A 22,050-nucleotide genomic window follows, 5' to 3' on the forward strand; every position below is an offset into this window, starting at 1 on the left:
CTTTGTGGTCTTTTTACGACCTACCCTAACTTTCAATAGTTGGGTTCCCGAAAAACATACTACCTTGTTGTTGTCCAATACTCCTCCCTCTCTTTTATCTCTCTTCTTTCCCTTTATTGGCTCTCAAGGGCAGCATCACCACAAACACCACATTATTTTTTAATTGATTGTGAAAGAACTTAAATTTCATTAAAAATCGAGCATGAAATTACACCTTAGGCAACAAAGAATGCAATATCCATACAAACATAGAATCGAAGTCACAATCTTAAGATGGCCATGTAATAAAAATTAGACTTTTAATGTGTACATGGAGGAACGGTTACAACTTTTCTAACATCCATTGATCTTCAAGAAGAGTCCGTATCATTACTTTACTACTCGTGGAAAGCACATAGGAATATGAAAAAGTTCAAAATGTTTTACCTTGATTATGAGAGATTCCAAGTTTCCTCCCCTTTTTAAAACCAAAGATTGAACACGTACTTACCATTAAAGATGTCTCTCTTGATTACCTCCAAGCAATTTAGTTTAGACTTGGTTGTTATGGGCTTGGTTGGGCTTGTTTAATAGGCTCAAATTAGTAGGGCTCCTTAATAGGTTTGCACTAGGTTCTATAAACTATATTGGACTTTTTTAGCCTAAAAATAGGGTTATCTGTGTGGACATATTTAGCCCAAATCCTATACTTTGAATTCTTTGGTGAAGTCATGGTCCAAGGCTAATATGCCGCTGTTGTGAGGCAAAGAAATTGTAAGCATTAATAAAAGCCTTTTCCACCTTTTGCCTGCAAATCTCTTCACCACTCATCTTGAGGGATTCCAAAATTAGTAAAATTATTTGTGAGCAATTTGATAACTCAGCTCAATAAGGGTTCATTCATCTTGTTCACTTGTATAAATGAACAGGCTTGAACAAATTTTTCAAGTTTAGCTAGAGCTCAGCTCGGGTCCAAGCTTGTTTAAAAAGTTGATAAACAAGCTTAAGCATGGTAAAACCCAACTTGACTTGACCGATTTGCAAGATTAATTCTGCATGGCCCAACATCAATGTCCTTGAATCCTATCTTGAAATGTTATGTGAGCTTTTTTTTCCAGCTAAGCTTTGGGAGTCAAATTTGTTGAGACAAATATATATCACACTATCATAGGCGGCTCAATAAAAGACAGGATGTATGCATCACTATACTTAAATATTGGGTAAGATTTATTTCTTTTGGCAAATCTTAATCAATATATTTTGCTCAATTTATTTTAAGAGATATTTGAGCATGAGACTTAAGTGCCGAATGTAGGTTCAAACCTTGAGTTCCAGAGACATGAAATGGCAGATGGGCAACCCAGGCCTTCGTCCTCCAAATGAACCAAACAGAACAAAAATCCTGCACACTAGATGTCCAGCCAATGCAGATTTTACTCTCTGCATTTCATCGTTTTCTAAAACACGTACTTTAGAACAATGTTTTCTGGATCATCTTTGATCTTGCTTGTGCTCCTATTTTAGTTTGGTGAGCAATTTGTCTGCAATCACAGGGTCCATTCACCCACAGAAGGGTTCAGGTCATGGACGAAAAATCCCAAGTTAATATAGCAAGTCATGCCATTAAAAAAGAGCCATGCCTCAGCTTACCTAAATTTTACTGCACATTGCGTTCAATATAAGAATATCGTGCAATTTCTCAACAATCACTTTGTCCTCATTTACATTCAAAGTAAAGGGACATCACCAGTACAGCATAAAGAACTAAAACAGAACATAAATGATAGTTTTGCACCTTTGTGGTCCATAGTTTTACATATAAATAGAAACTCCAAAAGTAGAATCACAGAAACTGCAGGAAAAAAAATGTGTAGAAATTCAAATTCGTAACAAGTATCAATGATCCATGGGCTCAACCGCAGTCTTGAAAAGAAGAACGTAAACCTTATCAATTGAAAAATACAAGAAACCTCCTAGAGAATGCGTAACATATGAACCAAAGCTTGTTCCCACAATGCAGTGCCAAGCTGGACCATAAGATGAGTCGAATTCCTGCAAGTAGATAAATAACCCATTATGAAGTCTTCATGTATTAAAACAAAAAAAAAGTTTTGGAAAAAAAAAAAGAATTAGCAATTATATGCCGGTGGTAAATTTCATATATGCAACAAGTGCACCAGCAGTCACCAACCACATTCAATTGAATGCACAAAAATCTAATGTAAGGGCACTATGATGAGGCTCTGCCTTCACACATACACCCATAGCAATGCTCTCCTCGCTCCTTCAATCAACATTATACTCAACAGCATACACAACATCAGCAACTGAAATGAGAATTACAGCTCAAAACATACCATCAGCCCTTCTGCAAATATTAATCTTGTAAAATATTTTATACACATGCTACCAATGGACCAGCATTTGAATATCAACATACCTAAAACTTATGGCCATGCTCAAATTTCTGTATGGATTGCAGTTCCAACAACAGGTTCCTCAGTATACAGGAGCTTGCTAGAAAAACTATTCCACTTCCTAATATTGCATGCTGTTTCCCTTAAACATACCACATCAACTCTTTCATTTGCTTCAACTTATGTCATTTGGAAGGGATTTTAGTAACTCTAAATCAGTATCTGACAGAATGGCATAAACCATGAATGTTCTGAGTTTTTTTGCGTAGTCAAAACCCACAAATATTATCAATGAGAACTACATTTCTCTTGGATAGCTGTAAATTAAAATCCATATACAAGATGGAATTTACATGAAATTGGAAATCATCCCTGTGTACAAATAATCAACAAGGAACAATTTAAGTCATAATAAATCATAAGTGAAACAAGGAAAAACTAGTAATTAATGGTCTCAACATGGGATATCTAGGTAAATTTTGATTGCTGGTCGCCGAATTTACAACTAAATGTTGTTGGTGTCATTAAACTTTTAAAAACTCCATGGCAGCAACTAAACTTTTCAATTTGTGCTAATGTCCAGCCTTCCTTACAATTGCTGAACTGGGGGTTTACAATGCCCCTTAGAAGCTTACTCCCAAATACCTGCGAAAGCTGATGATATGACAACATTTTCTGATTCTGAGTTTGTTCTTTTGTTGGTTATGGAAAATGAAAAGTGGTGGGTCAGATTCAGGTGGGAAGATTAGCTGGAACAAGGAATGAAGTAAGAAACACCATTCTACTCCGACGTAAATGGAGAGAAGTAGCCTCCATAAAAAAATTCTGGCATTTCACTCCAAACAAAGACACTAGAAATAGCCATAATTGAGCATCGCCACAAAACCTCTCTCGTTCAAACCCCTAACCCTCATAACCAAAAACACCTCCGAAGAGGAAGGAGAGAACCAATTCTCTCCGAGAATATCAAACAACTTACTCCAAAGTGACCAAGAGAAATGACAGGAACAAGTGTGAGCAAGTCTCCCCACTCTCAAAGCAAAGGACTCAAAGCAAAAGACACGCATTAGGCAATATGGACTGACAAGGTCTTCTTTTCTTAAACAAAGCCATTGATGTTAAATTTTTCCAAGATCACTGTCCTCATAAATGCCTAACTTTAAAAGGAACTTTAGCTTTCCAAAGAAAGGAGTGAGGGCAAAAGGTGTAGTGCTAGGATCATGGGCCAAATGAAAGAAGCAATTTCAAGAAAATTCCCCAAAAGTCCAAAACCCACTCTTTTGTCATTCCCCAAGCGCCAAAAAGGATGAAGCACATTAATTAAAGGGGCAAGCTCATTAGTCTCTCTCTCTTATTAAGATTCCTCATGAAATGGAAAACAAAAGAGTAACCAGCCTCTTGTGAGAGGAGGAAGGCAGAAATAGGAGAGTAATGAAAAGAAGATCGTGAAAAAAACAACGATACATAAGGGGCAAAGGAGCCTCCCCAGTCCAATGATCCTCCCCAAAACAGATTCTTTCCCCACTACCAATACTGTAACATACATTAGGAAAAAAAGAGAGAGAGAGAGATCAGAAACACGAATTTCCAAGAACTCAAATAGGAAATATGAACCCGACTTTAGCATCTGACCATTATATAGAAGATCAAATTTACTACAGATTGCCTTATGCCAAAGAGAGTTCGAATATCAAGTGAAGTTCCATAACCATTTCCCCACCAAGAAATGTCTTTGGACACCAAATTACCTAAGGCCCAAACCCCGCCTCCCCCAAACTTTAGGCCTACTCAGCTGCCCAACCCACAAGATGGTCTCTACCCTACTTACCTACTCCCAACCACAAGAAATCCCTTATTAATTTCCATAATCTCCGATCAACACTCACAAAAATTTTACAAAGGAATAAATGATAGAGCGGGATACAAGAAAAGAAAAGCATGAATAAGAGTAATATGACCCCCAAGAGTGAAGAAAGCCCCTATCCACCCATCCAACCTCCTAGCAACTCTACAGGGTCCCAAAAAGACTCAATAGTAGGGTTACCAACAAAATGAGTAGTAGGCCAATTCAGACCCCCACAAACCCTTCATCCTCCTCAGAGAACAGGTTCCATAAGAAGTATTGATCATATCTGCAATGCACTCAGGTCTCTAGTACAAACACACCCATCATCCTCCAATTCTTTCATGAAGTTCCTCCTGCCACTAGTCAATCAACAAAAGAGTCGTATTTCAATCTCCTCTACTCAATTCATTATGGATTTTTGCCACTGACTGATTTCAACCCTCAAGAGAACCTGCTCGAGCTCATTAGAAAATTGAACCTTCTACTAACTAAAACTTTAAGAGAGGCTCCTCCTCTACTAACCAATCTATAGCACAAAGATCCTGTAAAATAATTTTTTCCTAGAATGCACATATCAAAAACCTATGCATTCCAAGTTCCGAGTTCATCTTTCAGGAATTTCAGCCTACACAAAATGAAAACCCTTCCAAAGAGGATGGGCACGCCCAATTCTCCGTAAATCTAAATTCACCATAAAAAGCGGCACCAAATGCCCCAAGAAAAGGGGCAATATAAAAATAAATGAGCATTCATTTCAATGTCCAGCTCAGGAATGTAAGGGAAAACGAGAACCATTAGAACCATAATTAAGATGATTAAAAAAAAAAAAGGATATGCAAGAAAGCTCCCCTGACCTATCGAAAGCCAAATTCTAGTCATAACAGTAATAAATGAATCAATCACCTCCAAGATTTGGGCTTTGTTTCTCCTAACTCAAATTCTCAATGAAGAAAAAAAAATCCAAAATACAATAGCCTCTTCAAGGACCCAAAAAAAAAACTAGATATTTGGGCATTGTGACGATTTAAAAGACAGTAAAGACACGCATACTTACAAAAAGTTGTGTCTCATGACAAGTCCCAAGAACAAACTCTCATCATTATCTACATCGAATCTAACCAAAGGGGGGGAAATGCAAAATCTGAGAGGTAAACTTCAAGGGACTCTCATGAGTAGCATTAAATCTAATTTTGGCATCCCACCATTCTGTTGGAATCCAAATTTGCAGCGAATCACCTTATGTAATAGGGATCCAGGTTCCAAAGGAAATCACTATAACCACTTACCTACCAAAGTGTCACGAGCTAAGCTTGTTCAGGGCATTATGCTTGCCTGTGACCGCTTATCTCGTGTGTTTGGGATGGGTTTCCATCATGTAAATACTAGTGTAGGGTTATTTTCCAGTATTTATTTCATTGTAAGCCAAATAAGGCAGTATGACTCCTCGGTCACTTTGATGTTTCCTAGTGCCAGAGTGAGAATGGCCCAGAAAGCTCTTTAGGGGAGGGTGAGTGTTCATCAATCATTGTAAAACTCACTAGCAATTGTCAACGTGCTTAGCCTACTTGCCTCCCTCGCTAAGTACAACATGTCAACGGAGGATTTGTTAATGAATTACGTTTGCTTCAATATTTACTGCTTGATTGCCACGGCTTTCATGAATTGATTATTATTTCCGCTGCTATCTGATTGAATGTTAATGAAAGTGCTTCGTGGATGAATGTTGGTAAACAAAAGGCTGGCTAGTTAAGCAAGAGTGCTTTAGCTAGCGCCACACGGCCCTTCACAACGGTGTGAAAAAGGCGGACCGTGACATTTGGTATCAGAGCCAAGGCTCAGTTACTACGAGAATTCAGTTACCTTCGTTGTGGGATTTTGGAAGCTTTGGTAATTAACCATGGCACCAAACACTGCTGAGAGACTTGGTGCACTGGAAGCACAGGTTGAAGAGACAACCAACAATATGGCCAATGAGATGGCCCAACTGAGGGGACTGATTGATGAGGTGATGGGATCACAGCAACATCAAGCAAGTTTGACAAGTGAAATGTCAGAGGACTTTCACCACACTGTGGAAACTTTGCAGGCCCGGATGGCTGATCTGGATGCAAAGGTGAATCTGATGGTTCTTGCTATGGGGAACTCCAACACTCCAGGAGTCAGCAAGACCAAGGTGCCAGAACTCAGGACGTATGGGGGTGCCCGTGATGCTAAGGAGTTAGAGAACTTCTTGTTTGATATGGAACAGTATTTCCGCGCTGTGAGGATGCCCTCGGAATAGGTGAAAGTGGATACTGCAACCATGTGCTTGGTGGGTGACGCCAAACTATGGTGGCGTGCTAAGTACTATGACATTGAGAATGGAAACTGTGTAATCGATAGTTGGGCAGACTTGAAGAGAGAGCTCAAGGCCCAATTTTTTCCTGAAAATGTTGAGTATAATGCAAGGAAAAAACTGAGAGATCTCAAGCATACGGAGTCGATCAACGAATATGTGAAACAATTCTCTGCTTTAATGTTGGATATTTGGGATATGTCGGAGAAGGACAAGTTGTTCTATTTTCTTGAGGGGATGAAACCGTGGGCAAGGACTGAACTTCATAGACAAAGAGTTCAAGACTTGCCTACCGCACAAGCTGCTGCAGAACGCTTGACTGACTATGCTGGGGAGAAAACCACTTCGTCCAAAGGATCTGGCGGAGAGGGAAATAATGGAAAGTCTTTCAAGAAAGGCAAACCCAAGAATGGGGGAGCCGACTATAAAGCATCAACCTCAAAGGAAGCTTCGTCGTCTCGAGGGTTCAACACACCCAAGGGAAAGGGTAAACTTGAGTGTTTCTTGTGTCGAGGTCCTCATAGAGTCTTTGAGTGCCCTCACAAGGCATCACTTAATGCTTTACAGGCTTCCATTGCCGAACAGGCAGGGGAAGACGATGGGGAAGAAGATGAGACCCCGAGGATGGGTGCAATGCGGCAGGTGAGCGCATTGGAAAAGCAGGCGAAAGTACCAAAGGTTACACGAGCCAGAGGGCTAATGTTTGTGAACTTGAGAATCAATGGGAAGAGCACCCGCGCTATGGTGGATACCAGGGCTGCCTATAACTTTGTTTCGCAACCAGAAGCTTGGAGACTCAACTTATCCTTAGAGAAGGATACAGGACGCATGAAAGCAGTTAATTCTGTAGCCCAACCTACTCTGGGAGTAGCCAAGCAAGTTACAGTGAAGCTTGGGCAGTGGGAAGGTCATGTGAATTTTACAGCAGTGCCATTGGATGACTTTCCAGTCATTCTGGGAATGGAGTTCCTAAGGGGAACGAAGGCAGTGATGATGCCTTCGGCTGGTTCCCTATGCCTGATGGGAGATCACCCGTGCATGGTGCAAGCTATTGCAACGAAAGGAGACGATGGGAAGTTCCTTTCAGCCATGCAACTCAAGAAAGGTCTGAGGAAGGGAGAGCAGACATATCTAGCCACGGTGGTGGTAGATAGAGAAGTAGGCAAAGAGCTGGTGCCTACAACTATCCAAGCGGTGTTGGATGAGTACCAGGAGTTGATGCCAGATAAGTTACCTCACGAATTACCTCCACTACGGGGTGTGGAGCATGAGATTGAGTTGTTTCCAGGGGTGAAACCACCTGCAAAAGGGCCATATCGGATGGCGCCTCCAGAGTTGGCAGAATTGAGGAAGCAACTTGATGAATTATTGGAAGCGGGATATGTTCGCCCTTCCAAAACACCATTTGGAGCACCGGTGCTATTTCAGAAGAAACACGATGGGAGCCTGCGGATGTGTGTAGACTACCGCGCGCTCAACAAGGTGACAGTGCGCAACAAGTATCCGATTCCGTTGATTGCTGATTTATTGGATCAGTTGAGTCATGCCAAGTACTTCACTAAACTTGACTTGAGGTCAGGTTACTATCAGGTGAGAATTGCTAATGGGGATGAGCCGAAGACTACTTGTGTGACACGGTGTGGGGCATATGAATTCTTGGTGATGCCGTTCAGGTTAACGAATGCACCTGCAACATTCTGCACCTTGATGAACCAGGTTTTCCGTGAATACCTTGACAAGTTTGTCGTGGTGTACTTGGATGATATCGTTGTCTACAGTTCCACTCTGGAGGAACATAAAGAGCATCTGCGGAAGGTGTTCGATAGGCTGAAGGGAAACAGTCTATATGTGAAGAAGGAGAAGTGCTCTTTCGCTCAGAAAAGCATAAAATTCCTTGGTTATGTGATTGACCAAGGTCATATCAGAATGGATATGGAGAAGGTAAGGGCAATTCAAGAATGGAAGATCCCAACAACAGTGAAAGAGTTGCGTTCCTTTCTTGGCCTTGCCAACTACTACAGGAAGTTTGTAGAGGGGTATTCACGGAGAACGGCCCCTATGACAGAACTACTAAAGAAGGGTCATGGGTGGAACTGGACAGAGGAGTGCCAAGGAGCCTTTGATGACTTGAAGGATGCCATGATGAGAGATCCGGTTCTGGCTCTTCCGGATGTCATGAAACCCTTCGAGGTACAGACAGATGCATCAGACTTCGCCCTTGGAGGAGTCTTGGTACAGGAGGGACACCCTGTTGCGTACGAAAGCCGAAAGCTTAGTGAAGCGGAGCGGAAGTACACAGCTCAAGAGAAGGAGATGTTAGCGGTGATACATTGTCTCCGTGTGTGGAGGCATTACTTACTTGGGGCAAGGTTTGTGGTGAAAACAGATAATTCAGGTGTTAGCCATTTCTTCACACAGCCAAAGTTGACACCCAAGCAAGGCCGATGGCAAGAATTCTTGGCAGAATTTGATTTCTCATTTGAGCACAAGGCGGGGCGATTAAACCAAGTCGCGGATGCACTGAGTAGAAAGGCCGAACTAGCGGCCTTACAAATGGTAACACATATGACTTCAAGCACTGTTACCACAACGATGCGGGAGCGCATCAAAGAGAACTTAGCCAAAGATCCAGTTGCGCAGAACTTAATGAAACTTACCGAAGAAGGGAAGGCACGACAGTTTTGGATGGAAGATGGATTGCTGATAACCCATGGTAACCGGCTCTTTGTGCCACGAGCAGGTGATCTGAGAAAGACATTGCTGAAGGAATGTCATGATACCATGTGGGCCGGACATCCAGGATGGCAGCGCACTTTGGCCTTACTAAAGCGGGGGTACTATTGGCCGCACATGCTTGATGATGTGGTTGATTATATCCGAACTTGTGTCACTTGCCAACAAGACAAGGTTGAGCGGAGTAAAACGGCTGGGCTGTTGGAGCCCTTACCAGTACCGTCCAAACCGTGGGAAAGTGTCTCATTGGACTTCATCACCAACCTGCCCAGAGTGGGAGACGCAGGGTCTATACTTGTTATTATAGACAGGTTTTCGAAGTATGGTACATTCATAGCCGCACCGAAGTACTGTTCGGCAGAGGAGACAGCACAGTTATTTTTTAAGAACATTGTGAAATATTGGGGTGTTCCCCACGACATTGTTAGTGACCGAGACTCAAGATTCACTGGCAACTTCTAGACAGAACTTTTCAGAATCCTCGGTTCACAACTAGAAATCTCTTCGAGTTATCACCCACAGACAGATGGACAGACGGAGAGATTCAATGGGCTACTTGAAGAGTACTTGCGCCACTTTGTCAACGCCAACCAGAAGAATTGGGTGCAGCTACTCGATGTGGCTCAGTTCTGTTTCAATGCCCAAAAGTGCTCCATAACCAACAAGAGTCCTTTTGAACTTGTTACAGGCCAGCAGCCGCTGTTACCTCACACAGTGGATGAGCCGTACAGAGGAAAGAGTCCCAGCGCGTACGTCTTTACTAAAGAATGGAAATGAAATGCTGAGATTGCCCGAGCCTACCTCGAGAAAGCTACTAAGCGGATGAAGAAGTGGGCAGATCAGGGGAGAAGACCGCAGCACTTCAACGTAGGTGACTTGGTGCTTGTTAAGCTCAATCCTGAACAAGTCAGGTCACTACGAGGACGAGATAGGAGACTACTTCGCAAATATGAAGGACCAGTCCCCATCTTGGCCAAAGTCGGGAAGGTCTCCTACAAAATCGACCCTCCGACTTGGATGAAAGTGCATCCTGTGTTTCACGTCAGCTGCCTCAAGCCGTACAACGCCGACACCGACGATCTAAGCAGAAATCAGTCAGCCAGAGCAGAAGTGAGTACAGGGCAACCTGACAGACGTGAAGTTGAAGAAATCCTTGCAGACAGAGAGTTCAAATCCTCAAGGAAGAAGCGGCAGGAATTCTTAGTAAAGTGGAAAGGCCTTGGTGACGAAGAAATTAGCTGGGTTTCGGCGGAAGACATGCAACCGTTCGTAGACGAAGTTGAAGTGTACCTAGCGTCAAAGTCTATGGGGACGTCGACCGCATAAGTGGGGGAGAATGTCACGAGCTAAGCTTGTTCAGGGCATTATGCTTGCCTGTGACCGCTTATCTCGTGTGTTTGGGATGGGTTTCCATCATGTAAATACTAGTGTAGGGTTATTTTCCAATATTTATTTCATTGTAAGCCAAATAAGGCAGTATGACTCCTCGGTCACTTTGATGTTTCCTAGTGCCAGAGTGAGAATGGCCCAGAAAGCTCTTTAGGGGAGGGTGAGTGTTCATCAATCATTGTAAAACTCACTAGCAATTGTCAACGTGCTTAGCCTACTTGCCTCCCTCGCTAAGTACAACATGTCAACGGAGGATTTGTTAATGAATTACGTTTGCTTCAATATTTACTGCTTGGTTGCCACGGCTTTCATGAATTGATTATTATTTCCGCTGCTATCTGATTGAATGTTAATGAAAGTGCTTCGTGGATGAATGTTGGTAAACAAAAGGCTGGCTCGTTAAGCAAGAGTGCTTTAACTAGCGCCGCACGGCCCTTCACAACGGTGTGAAAAAGGCGGACCGTGACAAAAGCAATGTTCTTGGAAAGTAGGTTACCAACCTTAAACCACCCTCACACTATAGCTTCCAAACACTATCCAAACTAACTAAATGGTTCCTTTTAACCTCACCCACACCTGAGCACAAAAAGTCTCGTCAACTTTCTAACTTCTGAGCAACACCAATGAAATCTTGAAAGGAAACAAAAAGTAGTTTGCCTTCCCAAAGTAGAAAACACCCCTCTCCAAGCATCCAGGCTCCTAGCTACCCTTACCATCAATAGATTCCAAAAGGGCAAGACACGAGGATTACTGCCTAAAGGAACACCTAAATAAGAAATGGGCCAACCATGGACAACACACCAGCCAACTCTGCAAACTATGGTTCAAAGCCTTGATCGAAAGCAGTATCCGTTTACCCACACTTAGAAAGATTAATCTTAACCCTAAAACCCTTTTCAAATACTTGCAAAAATAAGTAAGCAAACTAAGAAAAGAACTTAAATCGTCATAAAGGAATTAAAAATGAGAAACCATTACCACTAGCAAATTATAATGGGAAACAATTACCTCCTAAGAGTCCATCCTAAGAACCTTGATCACACCATTCCCAACACTATGGATAATTATCCTACTAAGAACATCTACAACAGTAGTGAACAAAAAAGGAGATAATGGATCACCATGACGAATAACCTAAAAGCGCAAAACGATGATTTAAACTCAGCATTAACTGCCATTGAAAAACAAAATGGAGGACAAAGGTAAAGATAACTGTAATTCATTTTCTCCATTGAGAACCAAATCCTTTGCCCCAAATACCCAATACCAAAGGTATCCAACTCACTCTTGCTTTTCAAAATCCAACTTAAAGACGACCCCCTCCTATGACTGCATTTCACACCTTTGACAACTTCATTAGCTACCAAAGTTGCATCCAATTTCGTGACCAATAAAGTTACTCTAATAACCCAAAACCTCACTTAGTCTATTTGCCAACGCCTCATACATAATCATAAAATCCCCTCAGCTTAATGGCTTTTTCTTGCTTGGGCACCAAAATAATAAGTTTGAACTAACACACCTTCCCAAAACTCCATTATCAAAAAACTGTCCCAAAAACCTCAAGAAGATCTTCCTTAAATGTCCCAACTCTAAAAGAAACCCATAGTAAAGCCATCTAGCCTGGGGCCTTCTCCTTATCCATCTCAAATACCACTTTCCTGACCTCCTCCTCCTCAAAGGGTCTCTCTAGTCAATCCCCCTTCTCCCCTTACATAAGGACCAAACAAGTCCTTCTAGTATGGCTCCACAAATAGCCTTCTCCAAATACAACTCCTTCTAAAAGGAGTAATCTCCCAGAATCAAAACCGGCTTCTAACAAGGTTATTAAAATCAGAAACCTACATAGATTGCTAAGAACTGGTCAAGGATCGGAAGATTCTACTAACTATATATATAAATACAGAAAAAGCATTTTGGATGTTATTTTTTCATAAATTTCCAAAATATAAGCTTGCAAAATTGGCTAGTAAGTGTTGAACACTCAAAAACTGACAAGTAACCCTATGGTAGAGCCCTTATATGACCAAAAAATAAAAAATAAAAAATGAACTGTTCAAATTGTTGCATTCCTAACTCAATCAAAATGGATTATAATGAAAATGAAATAAACACTAACAAAAAAACAAGAAATATAATTTTTCTAAGACAAATTACTCAACAACTATATAACACAATGTACAATTTTCTTTTTAAAGTCTTAGAAGTCAAAAGCTAAACTATCTAGGTCGTAAGCATCCAAGCTAGTGTTTGTCTCATTAGTATCACTAAGACCATCACCATTGAATTCATCACGCCCATCATTAGAAGCATCACTATTATTATCATTATTACTGTCAAACGCATTAATGTTTTATTTATTTTTATTCTTAATGTTTAAAGTTTGCACCACTTAATAATCACTAATGAACCAAAAATAAATTTGAGTCATAATTTTGGTAATATAAAATCATCCAAATCACTTCCTAAGTAATCCATTTCATGTATAAATTACACCAAACAAACTCCTTAATGAAACTTGCGTGTTTTCTTCCATTTGTAATAGAAGAATTTCAAATTTCAATTACTTTCTTTCACTTCAAACTTTGACTTTTGCCTCAGACAAATTTCCTCTTTCCAAAGAATAACATCCAACTAATTCTAACAGCTCCACCGTCTTAGCCTGCTACTCAATCAAATTAACCTCCTCAAACCTATCAATATCTTTAATCTTCTTAAAACTATTGTTCTTTCTAGTCCAGTGCACAAAGCTCCCGCATATGCAAGGTCTAGAGAAGGGGCGGATCATGATGGATTTACAGTACGCAATCTTAACTTGCATCTTTGCAAGAGGTTGTTTCCATGCCTCAAATTCATGACCTCCGGATCACACAGCAACAAATCTACCGCTGCGCGACTCCCCTTCATTCTTTCTATTACCAATAGGCCCAAAACCTCTTTATTCTACACTTTAAATTTTAATTTATTTTTAGCACATTTCAATTTTTTCATAAAACAAAAACCCTCCACAACTCATTCTCCCCACCAACCTCTAATCAAATTAATGAAACCTCAATGCCCTAGCCTCATATTCTCAAATCTAAACATACCAGGCCCCAATTAGCACAACTCAAATAAAGAACCATGGGCCAATTTTTTTTTTTTATTAATAGCAAACAAATTTCATTAGTAGGGAAGAATTTACTAGGAGGGAGAATAAGAAATCTCTCAAGAAATCTGGTTCAGACCAGAACAAAAAAAAAAACTAGAACAACAAAAGTCATGCCAACCAATTCCTCCAATCCCTATTTATAGCCTAAAAACTAGCTTCCCTGAAAACTCCAAACCTAACACACCATAAAGAAGTCAAAAATTCAATCTCTTTCCGCACCATTGGTGAGTTCAACTTCTTCCCAAAAAAACCCGTGCAGTACGTTCCAACCATAAACCCCATAAAAACAGCATACTTGCTACACTTCACAGGGCTGACCTATCCACCCTTTTCCAAAGCTAGAGAAAGAGCAAACTAACAAATCTTCCACTAAATAGGGGCAAACCCAACACTCTTCCATAAAACAATTTGTTCCATACCCTCCATGCAAAGTCCCAATGCAAAAAGAGATGGGAGGCTGTTTCGGAATTCCTATAATAGAGCATGCAAACATCCATGGAGAGAGCCTTCAAAGGCCTCCAAATCTGCAGCAAGATATTGGTGTTGATTTTATTAAGCAGAACCAACCAAGTAAATGCTTTTATTTTTGGGGGAACTTTAACCTTCCAAATAATATAAGGAGCAAAAGGAGAGTTTGAATTCAAAAACTCATAGAATGATTTACAAGAAAACACCTCAGATTGATTTACACACCAAGAACGAACATCCATTCCCAAACATAAGTTGCAATTGTTAAACACGGACAAGCAAGACAACTCCACCATCTCCCCATCACAATTCCAAGAGACTGGAGAGCAGCTCACATTGTTCGGAAAAAAATAAATAACTCAGTTTGGCTCATAGCACAATCTAGAAAGACAAGAAAAATAAGTGGAAAAAGAAACATTCCCAAGCCATGGGTCCTTCCAAAAAACAAATCCGGGAACCCCCCACTTCAAATTTAAAGTGAGGGGGTGAAAATAGAGTAAATCCAATAAATAGACTTCCATGGACTCCCTAAAGAACATTTCAAACAAGCATTGGTATCCCATCCATTCCCATTCAACCCAAACTTACTACATATAACTCTACGCCACAAGGAATTATCTTCTAAAGGGAAGCGCCACAACCATTTAGCTAAACAAGCGGTATTTTTAGACACCAAGTTTCGGGGTATTCATGGGTTGGGTTGGGCCCAAAATTCCAACTGATCCAGTCTTGTAGATTTGGCAAAAAATCAATCCTAAGCCGAACCATTGAGGCTGCAATTTGGATCAGTTTAGGTTGGTTTGATTATTGGATAGGTTGGGGTTGGTGGTTTAGCTTGTTTGAAGGTGAAGTATAAAAGGAAAAAAAAAATACACACCCACACATAAAGGAATTTGAGTGATATTTTTGCCAAACATTATAACATATGTTACTTTGAAAACACTACTTTTACTGGTGTCATTCAAGTCACATATATATGGGGGAAAAAAGAAGAAAGAAAAGAAAAAAAAAAATAGTATTAATGTAACATTACGATGTAAGATAGTAAGTACTTCAAAATTTTCAATTTTGCATTGATAACACAAAAGAAAGAAGTTTCTCAAAGTAATAGAAGAAATATTATGTCTATTGTCCAACATGCACTGTGTCAACCAAATTAATTCATAAAATGTAAAATATTTTGCATTGATAACATAATATAAAAAGGTTCTCAAAGTAATAAAAGAAATATTATTTCTATTGTCTAACACACATACTATCAACAACATTAAATAATAAAAAGTAAAATATATCCATCGTCTTTCAAAAGGATCAAAACATTATATCCAAAAACATTACTACAATAGAAGTAAAACCAAAAATATAAAATTAAAACATTCCAAAATGTGCCAATCCCACTATCCACCTTATGTATTCTTTCATCCCAAGTAGTTGTAGGTATTATTATATGCATTGGAGGCGGGTCAAGCGGGTTAGACACTAAACCAGCAAACCATCTGATATAGTCGGATTACACAAAATGAAAAATTGCAAACCAACCCATAAACCATTTGAAATCAATTTTTTGGGCCGGTTCGATTTGGATTGGGTGGGTTAAGCAGATTGTTGAACACCCCTAACCAAGTTACCAAGACACAACACACCCCCCCCCCCCTCTCCTTTTTAGACCTACAATCCTCCACCCGACTCACTAAATGGTCTCTATGACTCCCCACACCGGACCACAAAAGATTTCTCATGATTCTCTCAAGCTTATTAGCGATCCCTATTGGAATTTTAAGAACAAATAAAAAATACAGTGGAAGAGAAAAAAAGCGCATCCTTCCAACCATCTAATCTCTTCGTTACCCTTTCCACTACTAGATTCCAAAAATATGCCCCTCTAGGATTCCCTCCCAATGGAACCCCTAAATAAGTTAAGGGCCAATCCAATAAACCACACTCCACATCTGCAGCCCAATCACTAGTTCTCTCAATGGGTACAGTCAAAGGCTGTTAAACCACTCTTCCCACGTTAACTTTAAGCCAAAAACCCTCCCAAAAACTTGAAGAATGCCCAAATTTCTTCTAAACGAAGGGTTATGATCATCAAGGAAGAAAATGGTACCATCAGCAACTTGAAGATGAGAAACCACCACCCCCTCATTCCCCACACCTAACCCTTAACCAACCTATCGACATCAGGTTTTAAGGACCCGCTTTGGGTTGCCAACATTTGGTGACCACTTTGGAATCAAACAATTTTTGAAAACAAAGACCTTTATCTTTTTAAACGGAGTTACCACTTCATTTTATTTTTTGAAAAGGCGAAATAAAGGAAAACCTTTTTTAAAGAGATCAAGTTTGGGAGTACAATTGTGAATAGGGAAGGTAACACTTTGAATTCCTATTATTGAGAATTCAAAGGGTTAGGATCCTAAAACACCCATTCACATGAATGGTTACCTTGCTAACCTTGCGTGTGTGTGTGTGTGTGTGTGTGTGCGCGCGCGCATCCTATAAATGATTTTTGAAAGAACAAACTCTTTGAATGGCTTTCAAAGTATGCCTAACCAAAATACTAAGCATACAAAGAACATAAGGAATCACAAACATACACACACACACACACACACATATATATGCATCCAAACAATGAAGGGAAATGAAGAGTAGGAGGAGGGATTTAAGTTTTTTTGTTTGGTATGGCTGAATCTACGAAGTAGATTGCCTACATATCCTTGGAAGAGGAATTAAGTCATCTGTAGTTTGAAAAAACAATTTTGTTTTGAAAAACATATCAAACATGAATTTGTATGATTTTGGTTCCTTTGGGAGGATAACTATAAAACTCAACTTCCTCTGGTTTATCTTCTAGAATATTGCTTTTTAATCCATTCAATAGTCGCATCATGAATGATTCATTAAAAAGGTAAATTTTCTAAACGACAAGTTTGGTTTATTTTGAAGGAAAAAAAAAATACCATAAAAAACCATTTGAAAAGTGTAGATTTTTGGGAGGAGAACCACAAATCAGCCTTGACCATTTTTTGAAAAGATTGAAGCACACCCGAACGCCGCTTCATGGATGTATGACCCCAAGAAATTTGAAAACATTGCAAAAACCATTAATTTTTTTAGAAAAGTGCAAATTCCAATTCTTTGATGAAAAAGTTGATTTTTTGTAGAGAAACCATGAAAACTCTAAAGAAAAGATCAATCAATATCCATTGCATTAATATACTTGGAATCCCAAAGGAAATCAAGAGAGAGTGCAAAATGAGCACTCTCAAGATTTGGCGGCTGACGACATGCAGAGATCGTCGACCGCCTATAGCCAACGGCTACATTTACAAAAAGAAGAGAGGCCGGTCAACCGCCTAGTGTGGTCGATCGACCGCCTAAAGAAAAAGTTCAATACACATGCATGATTTTGACATTCTAACATACTTTCTCCTATGAAATCATGAAAGAAACATGTCCTGTGATCTCTAACATACAATTTTTACATAGGAAAGTATAGAAATCATGAAGCACAAATCATAATATTCAAAAAATCACACATATGCTTCAACATTCCAAAATCAATCATATACATGGAAATGAATGACGTAAAGGGTTTGACACTGAGCTTTCTGAAGAACCCTCTATAGATCAAGTGGAAGACACCTCACTTCGAATTACACCTCCAAAGTCTCCTTCAAAAGAAGAGAAGTGTGATTTCTCTTCTTTCTATCCTTCAAATGAAAACCCTCTTGAAACTCACGAATTGATCTTGAAACCCTTACTTTGCTCCCACTTTGACGTGCTTTAAAATCCCCTAGAGAATGTCCTTTTATAGACCTTCAACGGAGGGAGCAAAAATTATTTTTGAATTTGAATTTCAAAATTCAAATTCAAAAATAACTACCAATAACTGCCAATAGTTGTCAACCATTAACTATCTATGTCAAAGGTTGACATGTGACATTAATGGGACACATGGTCGGTTCAAAATCTCCAGCCAATCACGAGAGAAGTCAAAAAATTCAAATTTGTTGCAAGCCAATCGACTGCCTTAAGGAGCCAGTCGCCCACCTGTAGAATGGGACGCAATAGCTAGTTTTAGAGAGGGTCGTTTAACCACCTTAAGAGGCCGGTCAATCACCCAGTGAAAATCATGCTTCTCTTTTTTACTATTCCTAGAGTTTGGTGTCTTCATTTGGGTCAAAGTTAGTTTGATCAAAAAGTCACTATCAACACCCTCTTTCAACTATCCTATCCACCATCCTACTTAAGACATCAGCTGCAAGGACGAACAAAAAGGGAGATAACAAGTCTCCTTGTCTAATGCCTCTCAAAGTAGTAAACCAAGATTTAAGTTCACCATTTGCAATAATCGAGAACCACACATTAGACAAGCAACCCCTAGTACACTTGCGCCAACACTCCCCAACCCTTTTTCACAAAGACCTTATCCAAGAAACTCCAGGTCACTCTATACAGACTCCCTCGTCTTATTCCTACGGATTTCCTCCACCACCTATAGCATCCACTATTTGTCCCCCGCCCCCAAAAAAAACAAAAGCACTCTAGGCACTTGAAACAGTATCATTAAGCATTGCACTCAACCTATCAGCTAGAACTTTAGTGATAATTATGCACACTAAAGAGAAGACTAATAAGTCAAACCCCTCAACCTTGGAAGATCTAGCTTTCCTAGGCACCAAGGCCATAAAAGAGGAATCAATACTATTGCTCAAAATCTCATTCTTATAGAAATTAGCAAAAACTTTCAACAAATCACCCTTAACAATCTCCCAACAATCTGGAAAGAAATCCATGTCAAAACCGTCTATGCCTAGAGCCTTATCTCCATCCATCCCAAAGACCACCCCTCCCCCCAACTTCCTCTTCATCAAATGGTCTCTCTAGCTAGTGCAGCTAATCATTGAAGATAGTGTTGGCCTTACAAGGCTTAACATCCTGTTTTGATGCTAACAAACAAGTGGAACTTAACATATTTGGTTAAGTGATGACATTTCAGGACTTAACTATGAGAAAGCAAGGTCAAGTGTTCAAAAGGATTCATGAAAGCTTATACTTCAAAGAAGGATGATCATATGAAGCTTAAAGCATGGATTCAAGGATGACTTATTAAAGCCTGAAGAAAATGAGAACATGGATGTTAAAGAGCTTAAAGTATACCAAAGCTTGAAGAAAAGCAAGAGAGATAAAGAAAAGCAAAGCAAGAGAGCTCAAAGAAAAACAAGCATGAAGATTCAAGCGCCAAGAATGTCCAAATTCCTAGAAGTCTTTATGTAAGTGCTACATATTTTAAATATCTTTTGAAATATGATGAAGCTCATTAGGATGCAACAAAGACTTAGAGACCAGTTTTTTTAAAACCCTAGAAAATGTTTTTGAAAAGTCACATTTAAGTCTTTCAAATAACAAAAGGTTTAAAAGATTAAAAAATTAGAAGTTTTGAAAAAATTGACCAGTCAGCCGACTGACCAAGATTGTTCTGAATTATCTCAGCCGACTGACAAAAATTTCCAAGTTGAATAACTGCCCAGCCGACTGACCATTTTGACCTATGATCAGTCAGCCGACTAACAAGCCTAGCCGACTGACACCTTTTGAACTATGTTCAGTCAGCCAACTGACAAATTAATGGAATTAATTTATAGAGACAGAAAGGTCTCAGCCGCCTGTCCAGCCGACTGACCTTGTATAAAATGCTTACCCAGTCGCCTGACCAGCCGACTGATCCTACAAGAATTCAAATTTTGAACTCCAATGGAAAAATTCTAAAAATTAGTTTTTCAAACATGAACGTTATAAAAACTTGGTGGACACTCCAAGTAACTTGGGAAACAAGGAAACTCACTCTAAAAAGTCTATAAATACTCCTTTAACCCAAGGAATCAAATCACCCAAGCATAATATCAGCATTCAAGCTTTCCAAATTCAATCTTCTCTTGCTCAACTCATTGCAAAACTAATTTGCTAAGTTAATCTGAAGTGCTTAACCCATCCTACCCTCGTCTTTACTGCTGATCTTTATCTAGAGAAGGAATTGGTGAATTCTATACTTGAACTTCAATTCTATTTCATCTTGATATTTAAATTCTTGAAGTACAAAGTGCTTAATTTGTACTAATCTGCTCTGTTTGATAGTATTCTTGTACGCAACATTTATTTCGTATTTCTTGGACGATTCAAGGTGCTTGGATCGTTGACCAAGCATAGGGTATCGCTTGGAGAGGTGCAGCTCTAGCCTATTGAAGGAGTGTGTAACGGTTTTGTTTCGCCTAGAAAGGAACTAGTTTAGTGAATCCTTAGGCGGTTTGCCTAAGGCGAGGACATGGGCTGGGGATAAGCCGAACCTCGTAAAAACCCGGTGTCACTCTCTTTCCCTTACTCTCTTTAAATTCCAGCAAATATATAAACTGCGTGGATGATTTAATTTCTTAATCATATATACTACGTAATTTGGAAATTGAATAAACTTAAGTTTAATTTGGTTTTGGGATTGCGATAACCGAAAGGAAGTACGTTGGTTGATCAATACTTTGCGGAAACCTCAAAGGGAGTACGTTGATTGGTTAACACCCAAATACAAATTAACTAAGAGTTTATTTAAATTCTGAGTTGTTGGGAATTTGAGTTGTGGTTTGCATTGAAGAAACAAATTTCATTACTACAGGGCTTAAATCAAATTTATATACACAAGACTATTAACAAAAGCTAAGAAATGCTATAAAACTTTCTTGATTGAATATTTGATTGATTGAATATATTGAATGGTTTAAAGTTTGGTTGATCAATTGGTTACTTTGTTGGTGAATGGTTGTGGATTGAATATTGTTTTTCAGAATTGAATAAAGACTTAAAAAGTATTTGTTGTAAAAGAATTAAAAGAGGTTAAGAATTCGTAAAAGATTTAAAAGAAATTTTTTAAAACCCAATTCACCCCCCCCCCCTCTTGGGACTACACCTTGGTTTTCATATAGGACCCTAAACTAAACCCTCAATCATCAGTTTGTTATAGATTTCCTCCAAATATAACTTACAAAAGAAATCAGTAATAACAAATGCAATCAAACACTGATCATTCGTAAACCTCCCATCCCCCAAATCTAGCTCCCTATTCAAAATTTTCCCTCTTGTTACCATTAACTAACCTGTGGAAAAAAGAGGAATTACATTCACCATCTTTCACCCACTTTAATTTGACCTTTTGCCCCCAATTCCTCATTTCCTGAAAAAATCACCTCTTCCAACTCATTTTTAAGAGATTCTTCTAGCCTCCTCACTTTTCGACAAAATAACCTCCTCCTTTCTATCCAAACCTCCTTTCTATCCAAACTTGCCAACTCACCTAAAAGACTTGATTTTCTAATTCTAACATTTTCAAACCCCCCCCCCCAAATTATTCAAAGTTTTCAATATCTCCTTTAGTCGTTTTAATTTCCTCATGAATCTAAAACCTTCCCAAACTCTCTCCACTAACTCTCCCAAGAATCCCTAACTAAAGGCTTAAATATCACATGGTTCAATCCCATGTTCTCAAACCTTAAAAGGGTAGGACCCTATGACATCTTACTAGACTCCAATAAAATAGAGAAGTGATCAAAAGTAGCCTTAGGAAGAGTGGTATAAGAGAGGTTTGGAAACTCATCCTCTCACTCAATACAAAACAAAAATCTATCCAATTTACTAACCACCGCTCTTACTCGCCCTACAAACCAAGTGAACGAAGCATTCC

General features: G+C 39.4%; 1 protein-coding gene across 1 annotated transcript in view; it reads right to left on the reverse strand.

Annotated features, from left to right (window-relative positions):
- Positions 1–1,674: 1,674 nt before the first annotated feature.
- Positions 1,675–22,050, reverse strand: part of LOC131153270 (dynein light chain 1, cytoplasmic) — a 39,483-nt gene continuing 19,107 nt past the window's right edge. The window contains exon 2 of the mRNA XM_058105471.1: positions 1,675–2,031. Coding sequence (XP_057961454.1) covers positions 1,876–2,031 — 156 coding nt within the window. The 3' untranslated portion in view covers positions 1,675–1,875. The remainder of the gene's footprint in view (positions 2,032–22,050) is intronic.

This window comes from Malania oleifera, chromosome 4 (assembly GCF_029873635.1).
Source record: "Malania oleifera isolate guangnan ecotype guangnan chromosome 4, ASM2987363v1, whole genome shotgun sequence".
Classification (NCBI taxonomy): domain Eukaryota; kingdom Viridiplantae; phylum Streptophyta; class Magnoliopsida; order Santalales; family Ximeniaceae; genus Malania; species Malania oleifera.